General features: G+C 41.9%; 1 protein-coding gene across 20 annotated transcripts in view; it reads right to left on the bottom strand.

Annotated features, from left to right (window-relative positions):
* LOC148011461 (uncharacterized) overlaps positions 1-16956 on the bottom strand; it is a 79443-nt gene that overhangs the window by 40565 nt on the left and 21922 nt on the right. For 2 of the 20 annotated variants that reach the window (XM_087670178.1, XM_087670177.1), the window contains exon 4: positions 4181-4238. The exons of the other annotated variants lie outside the window; for them this stretch is intronic. In XM_087670178.1, coding sequence (XP_087526304.1) covers positions 4201-4238 — 38 coding nt within the window. In that variant the 3' untranslated portion in view covers positions 4181-4200. The remainder of the gene's footprint in view (positions 1-4180; positions 4239-16956) is intronic. 20 annotated transcript variants of the gene reach the window in all.

Genomic DNA, 16956 nt, shown 5'->3' with positions numbered 1-16956 from the left:
TTGTTTGGTCACCTGCTGAACAGACCAGCTTTGACAAACAAAAGCAAAGCTTGGTATCAGCACCCATCCTAAAACTTCCAGATCTTAGTAAGAAGTTTGAAGTGATAACTGATGCTAGCGCACTTGCCTTAGGATGTGTGCTCATGCAAGAAGGTCATCATGTAGCATACTCTTCAAGGAAATTGAAGAGCCATGAAAGGAACTATGCTACCCACAATCTGGAGCTATTGGCTGTCATCCATGCTCTCAAGATTTGGAGACACTACTTGCTGGGTAACAAATTTACCTTAGTGATGGACCACAAGAGTCTTAAGTGGATTTTTACCCAGAATGAGCTCAATATGAGGCAACGTCGATGGATTGAAGTACTGGAAGAATATGATTTTGAAATCAAATACCAGCCTGGGAAGGAGAATGTAGTTGTCGATACACTCAGTCGCAAGGCATTTTTGAATTCTCTAATTTTGCAAGATCCATCAATAGCAAGATCTCTAGCCATAAAGGTATCCATGCCAAACAACCCAATTCTTGAGTTAGCTAGAGAAGAGGCATGCCATGTCCCAACCTATCAGAAATTGCTAAGGGAGATCCCCATCAAGGATCAAGACCCAGAGCTACAAACAAAGTATCAAGAATTCTCTATCAATAGCGGACTTGTCTACTATAGGACAAGATTATGTATCCTGACAAGCCAATCACTCAAGCAGAATATACTTTGAGAAGCCCATGACTCCCCTTTTTCAGGACATCTTGGTTATGCCAAGACCCTCAATGTGGTCAGAAAGAGCTATTATTGGGATAGGCTCAAAGGTGACGTTCTCAAATATGTCACTGAATGTTTGTCTTGTCAATGCATTAAGGCTGAACTTATCAAAATGCCAAGGAAATTACAACCACTTGATATTCCCTAAATGAAATGGGAATTCATTAGTATGGACTTTGTTGTTGGCCTGCCCCAAGTTCAGGGAGGATACAACTCCATTATGGTCGTGGTGGATATGCTCACCAAGGTTGTAAATCTTATCCCTGTTAAGACAAACTATAAAGCCTCAGACATCGCAAGGTTTTTCATCAAGGAAATATTCAAACTACATGGTTTACCCAAAAGAATCATCAGTGATCGTGACTCTCTCTTCACATCACAATTCTGGAGGGCTATCTTCGAGGCCATTGAGACTCAACTCTATTTCAGTACAACTTATCATCCCCAAACTAATGGTCAAACAGAACGAGTCAACCAAGTCATTGAAGATATAATTAGGGCACATTGCTGTCGCGAACCCAAAAAGTGGATTCAATATTTGCCATTGGTTGAGTTTGCCTACAATGCTTGCCAACAAAGAATTCAAATGACCCCTTTTCAAGCATTGTATGGGCACGATTGTCGTAGTCCTTTAAGCTTTTCGGATCTAGCCTTGAGGGTTGAAGCCTCAAAGCAGATGTTGGAAGACATGGATGACCAAATCAAGTCAATAAGACAGGACATCCAAGCTGCCAAGGACAGACAGAAGGCTTACGTAGACTTGAAACGTCAAGACAGATCCTTTGTTGAAGGTGATATGGTCTTCATTCGCATACATCCAAAGAAGAGTTACCTATCCTTGGGTGAATGCAAAAAGCTAAGTCCAAGGTATTGTGGACCCTACAAGATTCTCAAGTTCCTAGGGCCTAATGCTTATAGACTTCAACTCCCTGAAAACCTTAAATTTGCAACAAAAGACTTTGGGTGAAGTGCTCCCTCTGCGTGCACTAACAAACTCCAACCCGCGTCACGTATAGGAAGCTGTGGCTCAAAAGTCGTAGTTCCACGTGGAAACACCCCTTCAAGGGGGAAAAGGAATAATGGATAATTTTTCAACTTTTTTAATGAATAAAATCCCCCCTTCAACCGTTGCATGGCGGGGAGAGGGAGTATGTGTGGGAGCTAAGTGGTGGAGGGCCATGGGGAGGAGAGTATGCACCCTGCCATGTGTGTGGCTACCCCCCCACCTTCAAGCCTATAAGAACACCCCCTCCCCAAGCTAGAGGGGGGAGAGAGGAAAGAATTGGCCATGCTGCTGCCCGTCGTGTGGAGCTGCCTGCCTGATGCGCCGCAAGGATTGCCGCCGTCACCACATTGCTATCGCCTCCACCTTCATCATCCCCATCATCATTATCACCATCTTCATCATCATCATCATTGTTATCCTCTCCATCATCACCTCCTATCATCACCCACGTCATTTGCCTGATTTCAGAAGCTTGGAAGCTTCTAATTTGGAAGCTTCCAATAAGGCTTCCATAGGCCTAGTTCACCCGTGCTTTTTGGGTTTTTTTAAAATCAAGTTTGCAAGGCCCGATTCCTGCGAAGGGAAGTAAATTCGAGGGCAGTAGGGAGTTTTGGAAATCGGATAAAAGGGCACGGAGAGTTTGCTGAGTCGAGATCTACATCATTGATGGCTCTGAAGCAAAAGTCGAGAGGAGCACACGAGGGAGCTTCCACCCCGAGTACGAGAGTGGATAACACCCCAATTCTTAATGCCCAGGTTCTGAAAATATTTTCACATGGAAAAGAGGCATTAAGCATGTTTTAATTCTTGTAGGGAAGTTTAAATGCATTAGGAAATTTATTTACTCATTCGATCTACAAGTTAGTTGCATGTCGTGTATTTGCAATTGCTTGCACTTCCATGGTCTAGCTACGATTCTAAACGTATGATGCATAAGTTAAAAGACGAATTTGTGCATCTTCCAAAGGAAAGGATTTATGACCTTGATATTATGCAAGTCGCATGCAATGTTAGTTACAATTTAGATTGCAATAAGTGGTAGAAGAAGGATTAAATCAACTATGTATTCATTGGCATCTCGTCACGAAAGAATGATGCATCCATGCATAGAAGCTCTTTTATCAAAGTTCGAAATTGGGAAAAGGGTGCATTTTCATTAAAAGACTAAAGCCTTGAATTTGATGCATATATGTGGGATTTACAAGAAGTAGTTCTGAATGTCAACTAATACCGTTTGGGGCAAGGCAAAGAAAGATCATTGTAGATCTTATAGCTGCATAGAAGGAAAAGGTCTATGGTCTTGAAATCCCATATTTACATCGAATGATACATTGCATACATCTTGCAGTTACTTACATCTTTTAGGGAAAAGTACTTGCTAATTTAGAAGAAAGTATTTGCATCTTTAAAGTGAAGATCATCTTTACTCGCGGGTTGGTTGGATCAACTAAGTAATCCGCATATAGTTGAGTAGCTTACATAAAAATCATAAAGGTACGATTAGATTACATATGATGATCACCTTAAAGTGTTAGGTAGGGTTAAGTTATGATAAAATTCTACCTAGTATTGCACTTGGGTTGCCGACTTAATACTTCCAATCTTAAAGGTCCTACCCACATTCACGGAATGTTAGGGTTAGCTAAACGCCCATGCAAGAATGATCTAGGGTTCTCACCCTAAGGATCAATTGACCAAATACTAGACTTCCATATGAATTTAGGGACCCTAGGGCCAAAGCGTGATCGGCCTAGTAGGGTTAGGGTTGGGTTGGGTCAAGAGGATTTCCAAGCCCTTATCTTGATCAAAGGTGTTCTTGATTAAGAAAGTCCATACAAAGAAAGATATAATCCCACAAGTTGGTATTGACACCTATCTCGTGCTACGAGCTGCAACGCCGTACGATCTTCTGTCTAAATCACAAAATAGTATTGCTACTCCTTAGACCAAGTTTGGCGAGTTCTAATTGCAAGTCAAATTTCCCAAGAATTGAGAAGTCGTCATGCTTCAATACTCTTCCTTGAAGACTGATTTGTCAAGCCAAGGTAATTATGAATTGCCTAGTAAGCAATTAAGTAAGGACAATGAGGTTGTCCAGGATTTATTGACCATAATATATGGAAACCTAAAGTAGTGACAAATTGGGTTAACAAGGTATAAACCCTAACCCAAGAAAAGAGGGTAAACAAGCAACTCAGCTTACGAAACCCTTGGGATCTTGCCAAGTCGTGATTGATCCAGGATCGAATGTTGGAAGCATTCGGGGAGAAGGAATCACACCTTAGCAGTTGGTCGTATAAACGACCACTTGAGTGCTTGTGTTTATACACTTCTTTGATCAAGGAACTAATGTCAGAAAAATAACTAATGCTTTAGGTTGAAAGGCTAGAGGGAGAGGTAGTATCAGTTACCTCCAACTGTCTGCCTGACCCTATCCAAGGGGGTTGTTAGCCGCGCCAGGTACGTGGACTGAAAAAAAAAAAACTAAGAGCTTTAAAGTTTAAAGCTACTAAGGTTACCAATTCTTAAGTTTCAACCTCTCCTATAGTGGCTGTTCATACACAGTTAGTCTCAAACAGATTTTCAGCTTTCCAGCAAGCCCATGTTCACACCTGTGGATTGACAAAGTTCAATTCCAGCAAACAAGATTACTACACGTAGACTATATGCACGAATATCCTTTTGGAAGAAGACCATGACATCAATTTCAGCATTCACAAAGAAGAAATACTACAAAAAGCCATTTTAAAAAAAGAGAGAAATAAGCCTTGTAAACCCAACTTTGAGCTACGCTCATCCCGCTAACAAGATTTCGAGTGTGTGAGGTCTTTTGAAATTTTACAGGATGTCCGATCAAACCATGGAAGATTTTATGTCCGAAGATGATCTACCGGAACCAACGATGGAGCAAAAACTGGATTTGATTATGATGCAGCTTCAAGAGGAACGAAGAGCACGTCAAACTTTGCAAGCGCAATTGGCCAATCTGCAACGATCTACTACCAATCAAGATGGACCGCAATCTAAAGATCTAATACGACGTACGATCGATGCGACAATTGACATGCAATGTATTAAAAAATAAACAAAGAAAAGTAAAATAAAATTCAAATTTCGTACTTTCAATGGGTCACGTGATGGAAAGATTGTACTTGGTTTTATCAATCAATTTGATGATTATTTCCATGAAGAACATTATGCTGAGAAAGAAAAAATTAAGTGTGTCACTAATCATCTAGTGGACAGAGCATCCCTATGGTGGATTGTTGTTCGCAAAAGCATTGATTGTCCTACTACTTGGGAAACTTTTCAAAAGAAAAATTTGCAGAATTTCCTTCCACCCCAATTTCACAAAAAAGCAATCAAACAATGGGATCTTCTGCACAACAGAGGGATTGTGAGCCTATTTCACAATATACCGAGCGTTTTTGGAATGCTTTATTGCAACTTTGAATGCTCGAAGATGTACCTGAGGCAACCCATAAACGCAAGTTTATGTCTGGCTTACTTGGACATTTTTATGCTGAGGTGAACATGTTCAAGCCAATGACTCTCGAACATGCAATTTCCTTGGCCCATGACACTGAAGACAAAATTCGAGGATGAGAGAGACGACCACAACAATTTCATACTAATGGTAACTTTGGTTCAAAACAATTCAATTCAAATTTTTGAAGATTCAATAAAAAACGCTTCCTTCCATCTTCATTCCGTAAATCTTGGACACGACCTCCTGCTTTACCATCAAACACAAATCCAAACCCTAAGCCATCTTTACAGCCAAATCCCAACATTTCTAAACTTCCCGCTATTGCCAATAATGTGTCTAAAGCCAAATCCATAGTCTGTTACAAATGCCATCAACTTGGACATCTAGCGGTGAATTGTCAATCCAAAAAGCCAATTGTTCACATCAACTTTTTGGGAGCAATAGAAGACGAAGAACATGAAGAAATGCCGGATTTCACGAAACACGATAACGATATCGGTACTACTTCAGATACTTTACCAGATATGCCAAATTTCCATTATTTATTAACGATGAAATGTCTTGTGCATGGTAAAGAAAAGACTGTTTTACATTATGATGGGAGCACACACGATTTTATTTCTGCAAAATTGATCAAATAATTAAATTCACATACTGTTTTTACTCATTATTGCATCAAGGCTGCATTCTTAGGCACTAGATACAATGGAACACAAGAAGTGCATGACTTAGAAATTAAAATTGGTGACTATGTTGAACGTAGAAATTTCTTAGTTGTGCCTTTACAAACTAGTGACATTATTTTAGGAATTTCTTGGCATCATCAGTATAATACCAATATAGATTATTCCATGCATTCAATGAAGATTCATTCTAATAAGAAACAAATCACATTGCATGGTATGCACACTTTCGATAATTTTCCATTGCTTAGTCATACACAGGCTAAACGTGCATTACGAAAAGGTAGCAAATCCTACTTAATATGGGTGAATGAGATTGAAGCTAAAGAAAATCAGATGCATCCTAAGCACACACAAATTCTTTCACAATTTCAAGATTGTTTTGCTGCTGACTTACTACCTGGCTTACCACCTATACGTCCTGAAGATCACAAAACAGACTTAATTTCAAGATCACAACCACCATGTAAAGCACCATATAGACATAACCAAATTGAACAGAAAGAAATTCAAGCCCAAGTTGAAGAATTGTTAACCCGAGGACTCATTAGACCCAGTAGTTCTTCGTTTGGTGCACCTGTCCTATTAGTGAAGAAGCAAAACAATACCTATAGGATGTGCATTGATTATCGTGCTCTAAATAAGATCACTATTAAGAATAGATATTCGATTCCTAGGGTAGATGATCTTATGGACAAACTACAAGGATATGCAATATTTAGCAAGATAGATCTAAAATCTGGATACCATCAAGTACTATTGGACACATCTGATATTTTCAAAATTGCATTTAGAACACAATTTGGACACTATGAATTCCTTGTTATGCCTTTTGGTTTAACTAATGCACTAGCCACATTCAGTCGTATGATGAATCACATATTTTTGAAGCATCAGCATTGTGTCATTGTTTTCTTTGATGACATATTGGTTTTCAGTAAGAATGAAAATGAGCATTATGAATATCTATCATTGGTTTTCAGATTATTGAAAGAGAATCAATTACATGCTAATCTTGAAAAGAGTGAATTTTTCCAAACACAAATTGAATACCTAGGACGTATTGTTTCATCTGAAGGTATTAAAGTTGACCCTAAAAAGATAGAAGCAATTTTGAATTGGCCGATACTTAAAAATGTGCATGAATTACGTTCTTTCTTAGGTCTTGCTAGCTTTTGCAAAAATTTTGTGAGTAATTTTTCATTGCTTGTATTACCTTTGACAAAATGATTAAAGAAAGGCATTGTGTATCATTGGTCCGACAATCAACAAAAGTCCTTTGATTTACTGAAACGTGCTTTAACTCATGCTCCTGTATTGCAATTACCTGACTTCAATGGACCATTTTTCCTAGTAGTCATTGATGCTAGTGGATCTGGAATAGAAGCAGTCCTTATGCAAGATTCCCATCCCATAGCCTACTCTAGCTGCAAACTTAAACCCTTTGAACTTAAGTATTCTACCTATGATAAGGAATTTCTAGCTCTAGTACAAGCTTTACGTCAATGGAAACACTATTTAATGGGATTTGAATTCATGATCAAAACTGACCAACAAAGCATTAAATATCTCCTTAGTCAACCACAAATATCTGACCGACACATTAAATGGGCTGCTTTTTTTCAAAGTTTTTATCCACTCATACAATATCAATCCGAAATGTTGTTACCAATGCTTTAAGTAGAAGACCGACTATTCATAATATCTCTATGATATCTTTTGACTCTCTTCTCCCTATGAAAGATACCTACGACCAAGTCCCTAGTTTTCAAGCTAATTGGAATAAATTAGTTGCAAATAACTGGATTCCCATTGATTCATTGTCTTACACTGATGGATTTATGTTCAATGAAAAAAGATTATGTGTAACTGTTCCATTTCGATTATTTGTTTTGCATGAAATTCATTGTTTCCCATACCAAGACCATATAGGAATTATTTCTACTTTCCATATACTGATTGAAGATTTTTATTGGCCACACATGGAATCTGATGTATTTAACTTTGTATCTGAATGTTTAATTTGCCAAAGAGTTAAATAACACCATGGTAAACAATATGGCTTATTAATGCCTTTACCAATTCCAGAACAACCATGGAAACAAATCTCAATGGATTTTATCACTGGTTTGTCTAACACTAAAGCTAATCATGATATGATTTGGACTATTATTGATAGATTTAGCAAACAAGCATATTTAATTCCATGCAAGAAAACGTTAACTGCATCTCAAGCTGCTCAATTGGTTTTGAAAACTGTTTTCACTAATCATGGTTTGCCAAAAGTTATTATTTCTAACCGTGATTCTAGATTCTACATTAATTTTTGGATTTCTTTGTTAATTTAGAAACAAAGATTGATTTTTCATCTGCATTTCATCCTGAAACAAATGGGCATGCAAAAGCTACTAATAGTACCATTTTAGATCTTTTGCTTGCATACACAATTTTAAAACCACAAACATGGGATACACATTTACATTTACTTCAGTTTACATACAATAACACACCACATACAACTACATAGAAAGCACCATTTGAAATCATTTATGGATATAGATTACCTACCCAATTACATCATTGTCAAACAAAGTTCAAGCTACTAATGATATTGCTAACATGCATGCTACTAATTTTGATGAAGTTAAAGATATGATTGCGAAAGCCCAGTAATCATACACAAAACAAGTGAACAAGAAAAAAAAAGCTATGAGTTTCAACGTTGATGATTATGTTTGGTTACGTATTGAAAAGCGAAGATTACAAAGTGTTGACAAACACCCTGTTGTAAAGTTAGCTCCTAGATTTTATGGGCCTTTCAAGATCATTCACAAAATTAATGACAATGTATTTAAACTAGAATTACCACAATACTGGAAAATCCACAACACTTTTTATATCAGTTTGTTACGATATTTTAGAGGCCAATTACGTGTACATCCAGTTTATGAAAACCCTCCTTTACTAGAAGAAGAAATTAAAATCCTTGAACCTGAAACTATTCTAGATACTGACTTTATGACCACTAGAACTAGCTGTAGATATTCTAGATATTTGGTTTAGTTTAAAATTCATCTTGTTGAAGAGGCCCAACGGACGCATACTCGAAACCTAAGTGCTTACCCCTCACCGTTGGCTTCACATTGAGCTAATAGCAATTGAGGACAATTGCTATCCCACCTCGGGGGTATGATGCCATAAGGCATATTCCACGGTGGATTCCGTGAGGTTTTGCGGTGGATTCCGTAAAATTTTATTTGTTGCCGGGGCTCATACAAAAGGGGGATTCCTTGTGCAAAAAGCCGATGGGGACGCCTGTGGGAGCTTTCGCTCAACCGCTAAGACCCACAGACCGCTTATTGTTTCAAGCGTTCCAAGCCGAGCACCAATGGATACCTCTCACATAGTCGATATGCCATCCATATCTATGGGTGTAGTGAGCATACCTCCATGCCAATCGAGTTACCTTCTCTCCCACGCACTCTGATATCTCCACGATTCAAGTACAAGCTTCAAGCAAGCTCCATCCTCAAGCTCCAAGCTCCAAGCTCCATCACCATGAGCAAGACAAGAGAAGAGAAGAGAAGAGAAGAAGAGAGGAGAAGATGAAGAGCTTCTTCTCCCCGGTCCCTCACCCTCACACACTCACTCCCTCACACTCTCATACTCCCTCTCTCAAGCACAAGCTCAAGCTAGCAAGAACAAGAAGAAGAAGAAGAAGAGGAGAGCCACTTTTGGCCACAGACAAGAATGAGCTTCTCATTCACTTTTCAACTTTATATACAAAACCCTAAATCCCTTTTGGGTTGTCATCCCCTTATCCCCTTTTTTACATGGCTGGCCTTGGCCTAGGCCCTTTTCCCCATTGTCCTTCCATCTTCCTAGCTTCCTTTCCACTGCCCATCTACATCTACAAATTGCACGGGTGAGAGCCCAACGCTCCTTAAATTAAATCATGATGCGCTTGCGCTTTTTTACAAAAGTATTGACTTGCGCTTTTCCTTGTGTGCCTTTTTCCCTTATTTAGGCATTTTCTGCGCTTCTTGTGTTTCCATATTTTTCTTGGCGCGCCTTCGTCTTCCCTTTCACTTTGCCTTGGCCTTTGTCTTTTGCTTTAGCTTTTTCGGATTTTTCACCTTTGTTCGTTTGAGGGTTAACATTACCCCCCTCCTAGACGAGTGCCAGTCCCATGGCACTCACCGTCCTAGATAGTAGGCTTTGGCATGCACTGAAGACGTGGGTGGAAGGAACATTGGTGGTTGCCATGGAGGATTATTGGTGGTGGTGTGGAGGAAGGTCATTGGGGGCACGTTGGTGGCCTAGGTGGCTGCTGGTAGGATTGTTGGAGTTGGTGGTAGGGCTATTCTTTGTTGGGGATTGCACTGATGGCCAGCACAAGTGTTGGTTTGTTGGGGATTTTGTACATGATGATTCTTGGCAGGCTTGTAGGATGATAAAGGATAAGAGTTCAGAGTTGGGTGTTGATGAAGAGAAAATGACACTTTCATTGGAGTCTTCAATACCTGCAATTGAAAACCTCTCATAGGTGGTCTCTCCCTAGGGATAATGCTAGTCTTCTATATCATGCACAAGACATAGTTTAATTATTTTGGGAGACAGGTCGAACTCTAAGCAAGTTGAGAGTATTGTCCTGCACTTGAGGACCCCAACTGTGTATATATTTTGGTACAGATATTATGTGAGTGCTCGTACATACTTAGATATTACGTAGTTAGAAGACCGCGGGCTGGTTTCTCATAACAATGTGGGGATGAAGCAAAGTTGTCCGTGTTGAGAAGAAGTACACGTGAAGATATATGCAACATCCTTTGCATTGTGACTGCATGACGTAACATAATTGAACACAGGGACACTGCACTATCGGTAGCTGGTAGCTATCGGACGTGCGTGATGAGGACAATGTACTTTTCATGGCCATTCATGCAATGCCTGCCACAATTGATTGCAATGATATTAAGGCAGAGTGCAAGAAGGAATCGTGTGAATGGGTCAGGGTGACAGGTCTAACCATAGACGATAAAAGCTCCCTAAGTATGTCTTGCCCTTGATGTGCCCTGAACAATTGTGGGTTATGTTTAGGGGCAGAGCCAGCTGACCAAGGTCACTAGACGCACCTAATTTGAGAACCCCTAGGTGCTGTGCTATGATCATGGGTGCTTCTTATCTTATATTGTCTTTTTTCCTTTTTTGATTTTTTTTTTTTGCCTGAGTACAACCATTGCAATATGTTGAGGCTATCATCCTTTCAATGGGTTGGGAAATGTCAAGCTTCGAAGGCTCAGGAAATGGATATTACAGTGATGATTGTGCCCTAGCCTCGTTGTTAGAGAAGCAATTGTTGAGATGGGGAGATACACTTGAGATATTACAAACCTCTTGCGACACACGATGTTGGTACAATTGAGGTAACAACTATCATGAGCCAACTATAGAGCTTGACCCAGAAAGAGAGCGTAGCCCATGACTATGCTTTGGATCATGCAATGTGGACACTTGTAAGGGTGATTCTTTGCGTTGGGCAGCGTGGTTTTGTCACGGTGCTTTGTGAGGTTGGTGGTCTTGCGGTGACTTGGGTATTGAACACATTTGCATGAAAACCTGTGTCATCCTATATCCACTTATCACTTCATGAGAGTATATGCAAGTCGCATGCATCAAGTACAATGAACAAATGTAATCATGCCAAGATATTACTTTTTCAAAATCCTATGATGCTGATTGCGATGCCTATTCCGGTGCTTGTTAAAGGCTTGGCATATATTAGCAATAGGTGAGGAAAATGTGTACAAGTGGGGAGCGTGCCCCTTCAACCCTCAAAAGACAAAAGGTTATGGCAGGATGGCCTTTGTTAAGTTGCTTGCATATCATAGGAGCTACTCTATTTGTACAAGGCAGGGTGAGTCCGGGTGGTCAGGCGACTAAGGCTCTGCTGGTGAGGGGCTCTTGTGAGGTTGGGCAGGGAAGATGTCGGCCAGGACCTGAATGGTGTAGTCTCTGGCCGCAACCATTTCCAAAATGCTTTTGAACAATGCATCGAATTCTTCCTTGTCTCGAGCTGCCCTCTCTGCTTTCGAGCACCTGGTGTCCGAGCGTCTATTGGGGGCCCGCACATCCGGTGTTGCCATGCCTTGTGTGCTCCCTTGAGCTTTTATTTCCCTAGCCTGGGGCTTTTTCGGCCTATGTCCGGGGTGGTGTTGCTTGGGACCTCGTTTCTTTGCATACCTTTTGAGGCTAGGCACATAGCGCACCGACGGAGGAGCTTGTGCTGCATGTTCCCTTCTACGGCAGAGAGAGTCTTTGCAAGCCAGCTGCCCTGGGTGCTCCATGTCTTCCACATGGGGGGACCTACAAAATGCTAACCAAGGATTAGGCCTTAATTCATGATAAAACCATTTGCATGGAAGGGATTATAGTGTGGGTTATCAAGCGCATATGACGAGAAGGGGAGGGGTGAGGCATGCAGGGTTTGTTGTAGAGGCATGGCCCCCATGATGATGTTCATTTGGCCTCCAGCCATTAGCAGATCTTGGCTCATGCTAAGTTACGTGGACTGATTGTCATGGAGTGGGGCAGGGCTCATCCTCGGAAGGATAGACTGGAAAGGGGGAAAGGTGTATAGAAAGGAATGGTACCTTGTCTACGCCATCAGAGATGTTGGTCAAGGCTTCCTATGGTGGTAATGAGGGTTACATGCCCTCCTCCTGGAGGTGGAAATGGTCACACAACTTCCAAATGTGTGGTGAGAGGAGGACATGAGGAGCTTAGCCTATTGAACCCAACTCTTCTCCATGCACTTGACTATTATTGCTTGTGTGTGTTGATACTGTCTATACAGGGTCACAAAAGTCATTGTTTATTTATATACATATCTATGAATCCATGTCACTTCACGAGGATAAAAGCCAATTGTAGAACTCCAGATTGCACTGGAGTGTGGCACACGCATCTAGTACTCGTGGCAGCTTACTCAATACTGATAGATATTTTGCAACATCAGGTAGCATGGAACCTTGTCCGAGTCTACTGGCAATATGTAACTCCTCCTCAGTGACAACCTTATCAGATAGAGAGTTCTCTTGGCTAGTTTCAGCCAAGTCCGTGCCCCGAATGGCAGTCAGCACTCGAAAGGAAGTTGGTGCCACATAGGTTGGGTCTCTTTGAGACCGCCATTTGGCCAATTGCTCCTCTGAGACTGTCATGATTTGGGCTCCTAGTTCGGCCATTGCAACGCGGTTTTCACACCAACGTTGTTCAAATTGACTTCGACCCTCTAATAGTTGCTTTAGTTGCTCTATCTCTAAGAGATTTGGTTGGCAGAGCACCTCATTGAATGTGACGGTTAAGCATAGTTCGTCGGCTTTCTCATCAGAGATGAGTCGCATGTGTTCATACAGGAGCTTGTTATAGTGCTCGTCAAGATGTTCTTGCTCTTTCCAGGATAAGGGAAATGGCAAGTATTCTTCAAGCTGCTCTTTAGGGAATGCACCCATATATGCCAGGACATAGACACGTGCGAACACTTTGAGCTTAGAATCCAACTCGGTTAAGCATTCTGTGACACTTCTATGTTCAACGAGGGCTTGCTCGGTTGCTATCTCATGCAAGGTTCTAGGAGTTTGCCTAGGCTTTAGCATAGCTGGGGGCTCAGGCCTAGAAGAGCAAGTTTGGCCAACGCTAGGATTTCTTATGCTCTTAGGGTTTCCATGTTTCTCCTAAGGCTTTGTTATTGCATCATGGTTCTCCTTGGATGTGACTGGTATAGATTTGTCATCCTGTTGTGACAGTGTTGTATCCACTCTTGATAGGTCAATGCGAGTTCTATTGTTGGTGGATTGAGTGTTGCAAGAAATCGTTGATGGTAATGACTGCTTTGATTTTTCAGAGCACACGGATGTGTCTGAGATTTCACCGCTAATAGAAGAGGCGTCAATGGAGTCATTGGTGGATGGAATCGATGCTTTATTCCTCAGCTCTCTAGCGCTCTTGGTGTGAATGTTCTTGGGATCCACAACCACATGTGACTACTGTTGTCTTCGCTGTTTTCTCCTCTTTTTCTTGGTTAGTGAAGGTGCATCTCTCAATGACTCAGGATCCTAGACTAGGTCAACCGTTGATGTGCTTGGTTGGGCCTTAGCATTATCTCTCTCTAGTGTATCCTCATGGGACACAGCCGCGGCCTGCTGAATAGCCTTGCTAGCTTGTGAGGGCACAACTACCTCTCTCTTTGGAGAGTCTGGCTCTTCAGCCAATTCCCTTGTGTTTAACTCCTCCAGCCTAGGCTTTAGGCACTTTGGAAGTGCTGGAATTGTCAAGGAAGTTGGTTGTGACACTTCCTCCACATGTAAACTACTAAGGACAAGTTCCACAAGGGGAATTGTTACGGCTAAGTGCTGTGATTGCTGTGATCCCTGATTGAAAGTAGTAGCGCCTAGTCCAATGGGCTGGCTACTCTTGGTGGATTGCGGTGTCAAGTCCCTAGGGCGATCGGAAGTGGTCCTGTCTTTTGTTGCCCTTTGAGCATTCATCTATGTAGATCGAGCATGAGTTGATCTAGTCACATTAGGTTGCACAGGCATATCCTTGGGCCGAGATCTACGGCTACTGTCATGTCCCACCTTTTGGACATTTGGAAGCTTAGATGGAGATAGAGATTGAGGATTGAGCAGCTGCCCTTGACGACTGCTATTGTGCTTCCTGTGTTTGTTTGAGAAAAGAGGGTGTAGGAGATCTAGGACTCTTAGGTGGACTTGGCACTGGCTGAATGATTTGCTCAAGGCTATTAGACTTGGAAAAAGAGGGTGTAGGAGGTCTAAGACTCTTAGGTGGACTTGGCAGTGGCTGAATGATTTGCTCGAGGCTATTAGACTATTGTGCCATTTGCTTTGTTGAGCAATCAGCCTTGCCATGAGCAATGTTGTGCTTATGATGCCTGTTATCCTCTTGGAAAATCAAAGGCTCTTTGGGCACTAATGGCTTTTGTGCATGCTCAATGACTACATATGACATCTGCTTATTGAGAATGCTAGGATGAGGCTCTTTCTTTCGACCACTCATGTCTGGTTTCTTACCTCGAAACCTGGAGTCTCTCTTAGATTTCCTCCTGTGCTTTGTTGCTTTTGATGCAATCTGGCCTTGGGCTGGTAGAGGTGGTTTAGCAGGGGATTTTGGTACCTAAATCCATCGGTTACCTGCGTAATACCCTTGAGCATGTAGCAACGCTTTGGATATCCATCGCGGCGTTGTGCTGACCCTCCATCGATGCCTTCGTCCATAAGGCTTGGGCTTCTTTTGGGGTCTTCTACAATATTTGTAAGTCCAAAGCCCGTCCTTGGAATTATCTCTTGACCTTCTTGTTTTAGGCATGGCCTCACTCACTGGTTCTTGTTGTTCGACCTGTGCTTGTATCAACTCTTTCAACAAGTCCTTGCTCTCGTTAGCAGGCTTGACTGTTATGTCAGCACCTTCCTTGCCTTTCCCTTGAGTTCGATGAGGTCACCCTTGCTAAAGGTTGTGACTATTCTCACACCCGGTAGTGTCAGGTGTATCCTCTATACTATATAGTCGGCCTCACACTTGGTCACCCTTTTGAAGGGTCTTCCTAGGAGGGTTTCCTTTCCGCAAGTAGCATTATTTGGAGGAACATAAAATAGGATAGGCAGGCTCTCAGTTTCAAATGTCGCAAGGATTTTGCACTTCCCTATGAGTTCTTGTAGGTGTCCCCTGTAAGGGCTAAGAGTTGCATTAGTCGGTGTGAGATCAAGTTGGCCTAGTAGGGTCCATGATTCATAGGTCAAGCTATTAAAATCTGCTCCTTCATCAATAAGAGCATCGATAGTATGCTCTCTTTTCGCAGTGAGTTTGACCCTAAGATAAGTAGGTGATACTATGTCTTCGTCTTCCGGGTCTTGGCTTGTAAATTTAAGCCTTCTGACAAATGCCCTTGAGTCCCCAACTACACACTAGATGTAGATTCTCCACTGATGTCTTGGATCATCAGTGCAGTGCTATTCAAGGAGCATCTATCATCAGGACTGTCATATCTAGTCATTCTCGGTGTTGTAGCTCGATGTTGTTGCTTTTTGCTTTGACTAGATGCAGTCCGAATGCAACATGTACGTGTTTTTGCAGTGTGGCATTTTTACCCTTATTGGCTAGATTGGCCCATTGAGGTTCTAGGGTCTCTGTGTATCTCTGTTCGGGTATGGGCTTTTGGTTGCCCTTTTGTAAGTGAGAATCCATGCTCATGTAGAGCCATTACTACACTAGGGTCTAATTCGGAGGACCTGTCACGATGCACGTTTTCTCTCCAACCTACTTGGGGGAGGTACGGAGGGGGCAAGCCCCCTCTGCAGGGGGGAGGGGGGAGGGGGGGCAGTCCCCCTTGGCCTGCAGGGCCATTACGGTAAATACCATGCGCAATTTGGAGGACTGTTTATAGCCAAATTTTGAACTACTTGCTCTAAGTTTCAGCCCTGTGATGTCCCTTTAGCTTTATGTAGCCTTTGGGGTCAATGTCGAAGTTTAGATGCGTCAAAATTTGTGTCCGATTCTCAGATGTCTGATTTTCAAGAGTCTAATGATTAGAATTGGATGTCCAATTATGGGTTGGTCCGATCGACCCGGTGGTCCAATTTTGGTCATGTCCGATTTTGACAGGTGTTCGATTCTGAGCTCGTCCGATTTTCGTGTGTCCGATTCTCAGGGTCCGAGTGTCCGATTTTCAAAATCGGAGAGTCGAGTGTCCGATCAAACAAGCAAAGGTGGTCCGATTTTGGGACTGGTCCGATTTTGGGACTGGTCTGATTCTGGGAATCGGATCGAAAAAGTGGTCCGATTTTTAGAGAGGTCCGATTTTCAGAGTCGAATGGTTTGACTCCAGAGATTGAGCAATCCTATTCTAGGACTCGGACGAACTGGTTCGACGGCACGGACGATGGCCCGCGACTTGCGCACGATGCCTCTAGGGCAACGTCTACTTCACTGAATCTTGTCG

Source organism: Lygodium microphyllum, chromosome 28 (assembly GCF_053477565.2).
Source record: "Lygodium microphyllum isolate KBCC chromosome 28, Lygodium_microphyllum_v1.1.10, whole genome shotgun sequence".
Lineage (NCBI taxonomy): Eukaryota > Viridiplantae > Streptophyta > Polypodiopsida > Schizaeales > Lygodiaceae > Lygodium > Lygodium microphyllum.
The sequence above is the reverse complement of the archived record's forward strand: the minus strand, read 5'-3'. Positions and strand labels throughout refer to the sequence as shown.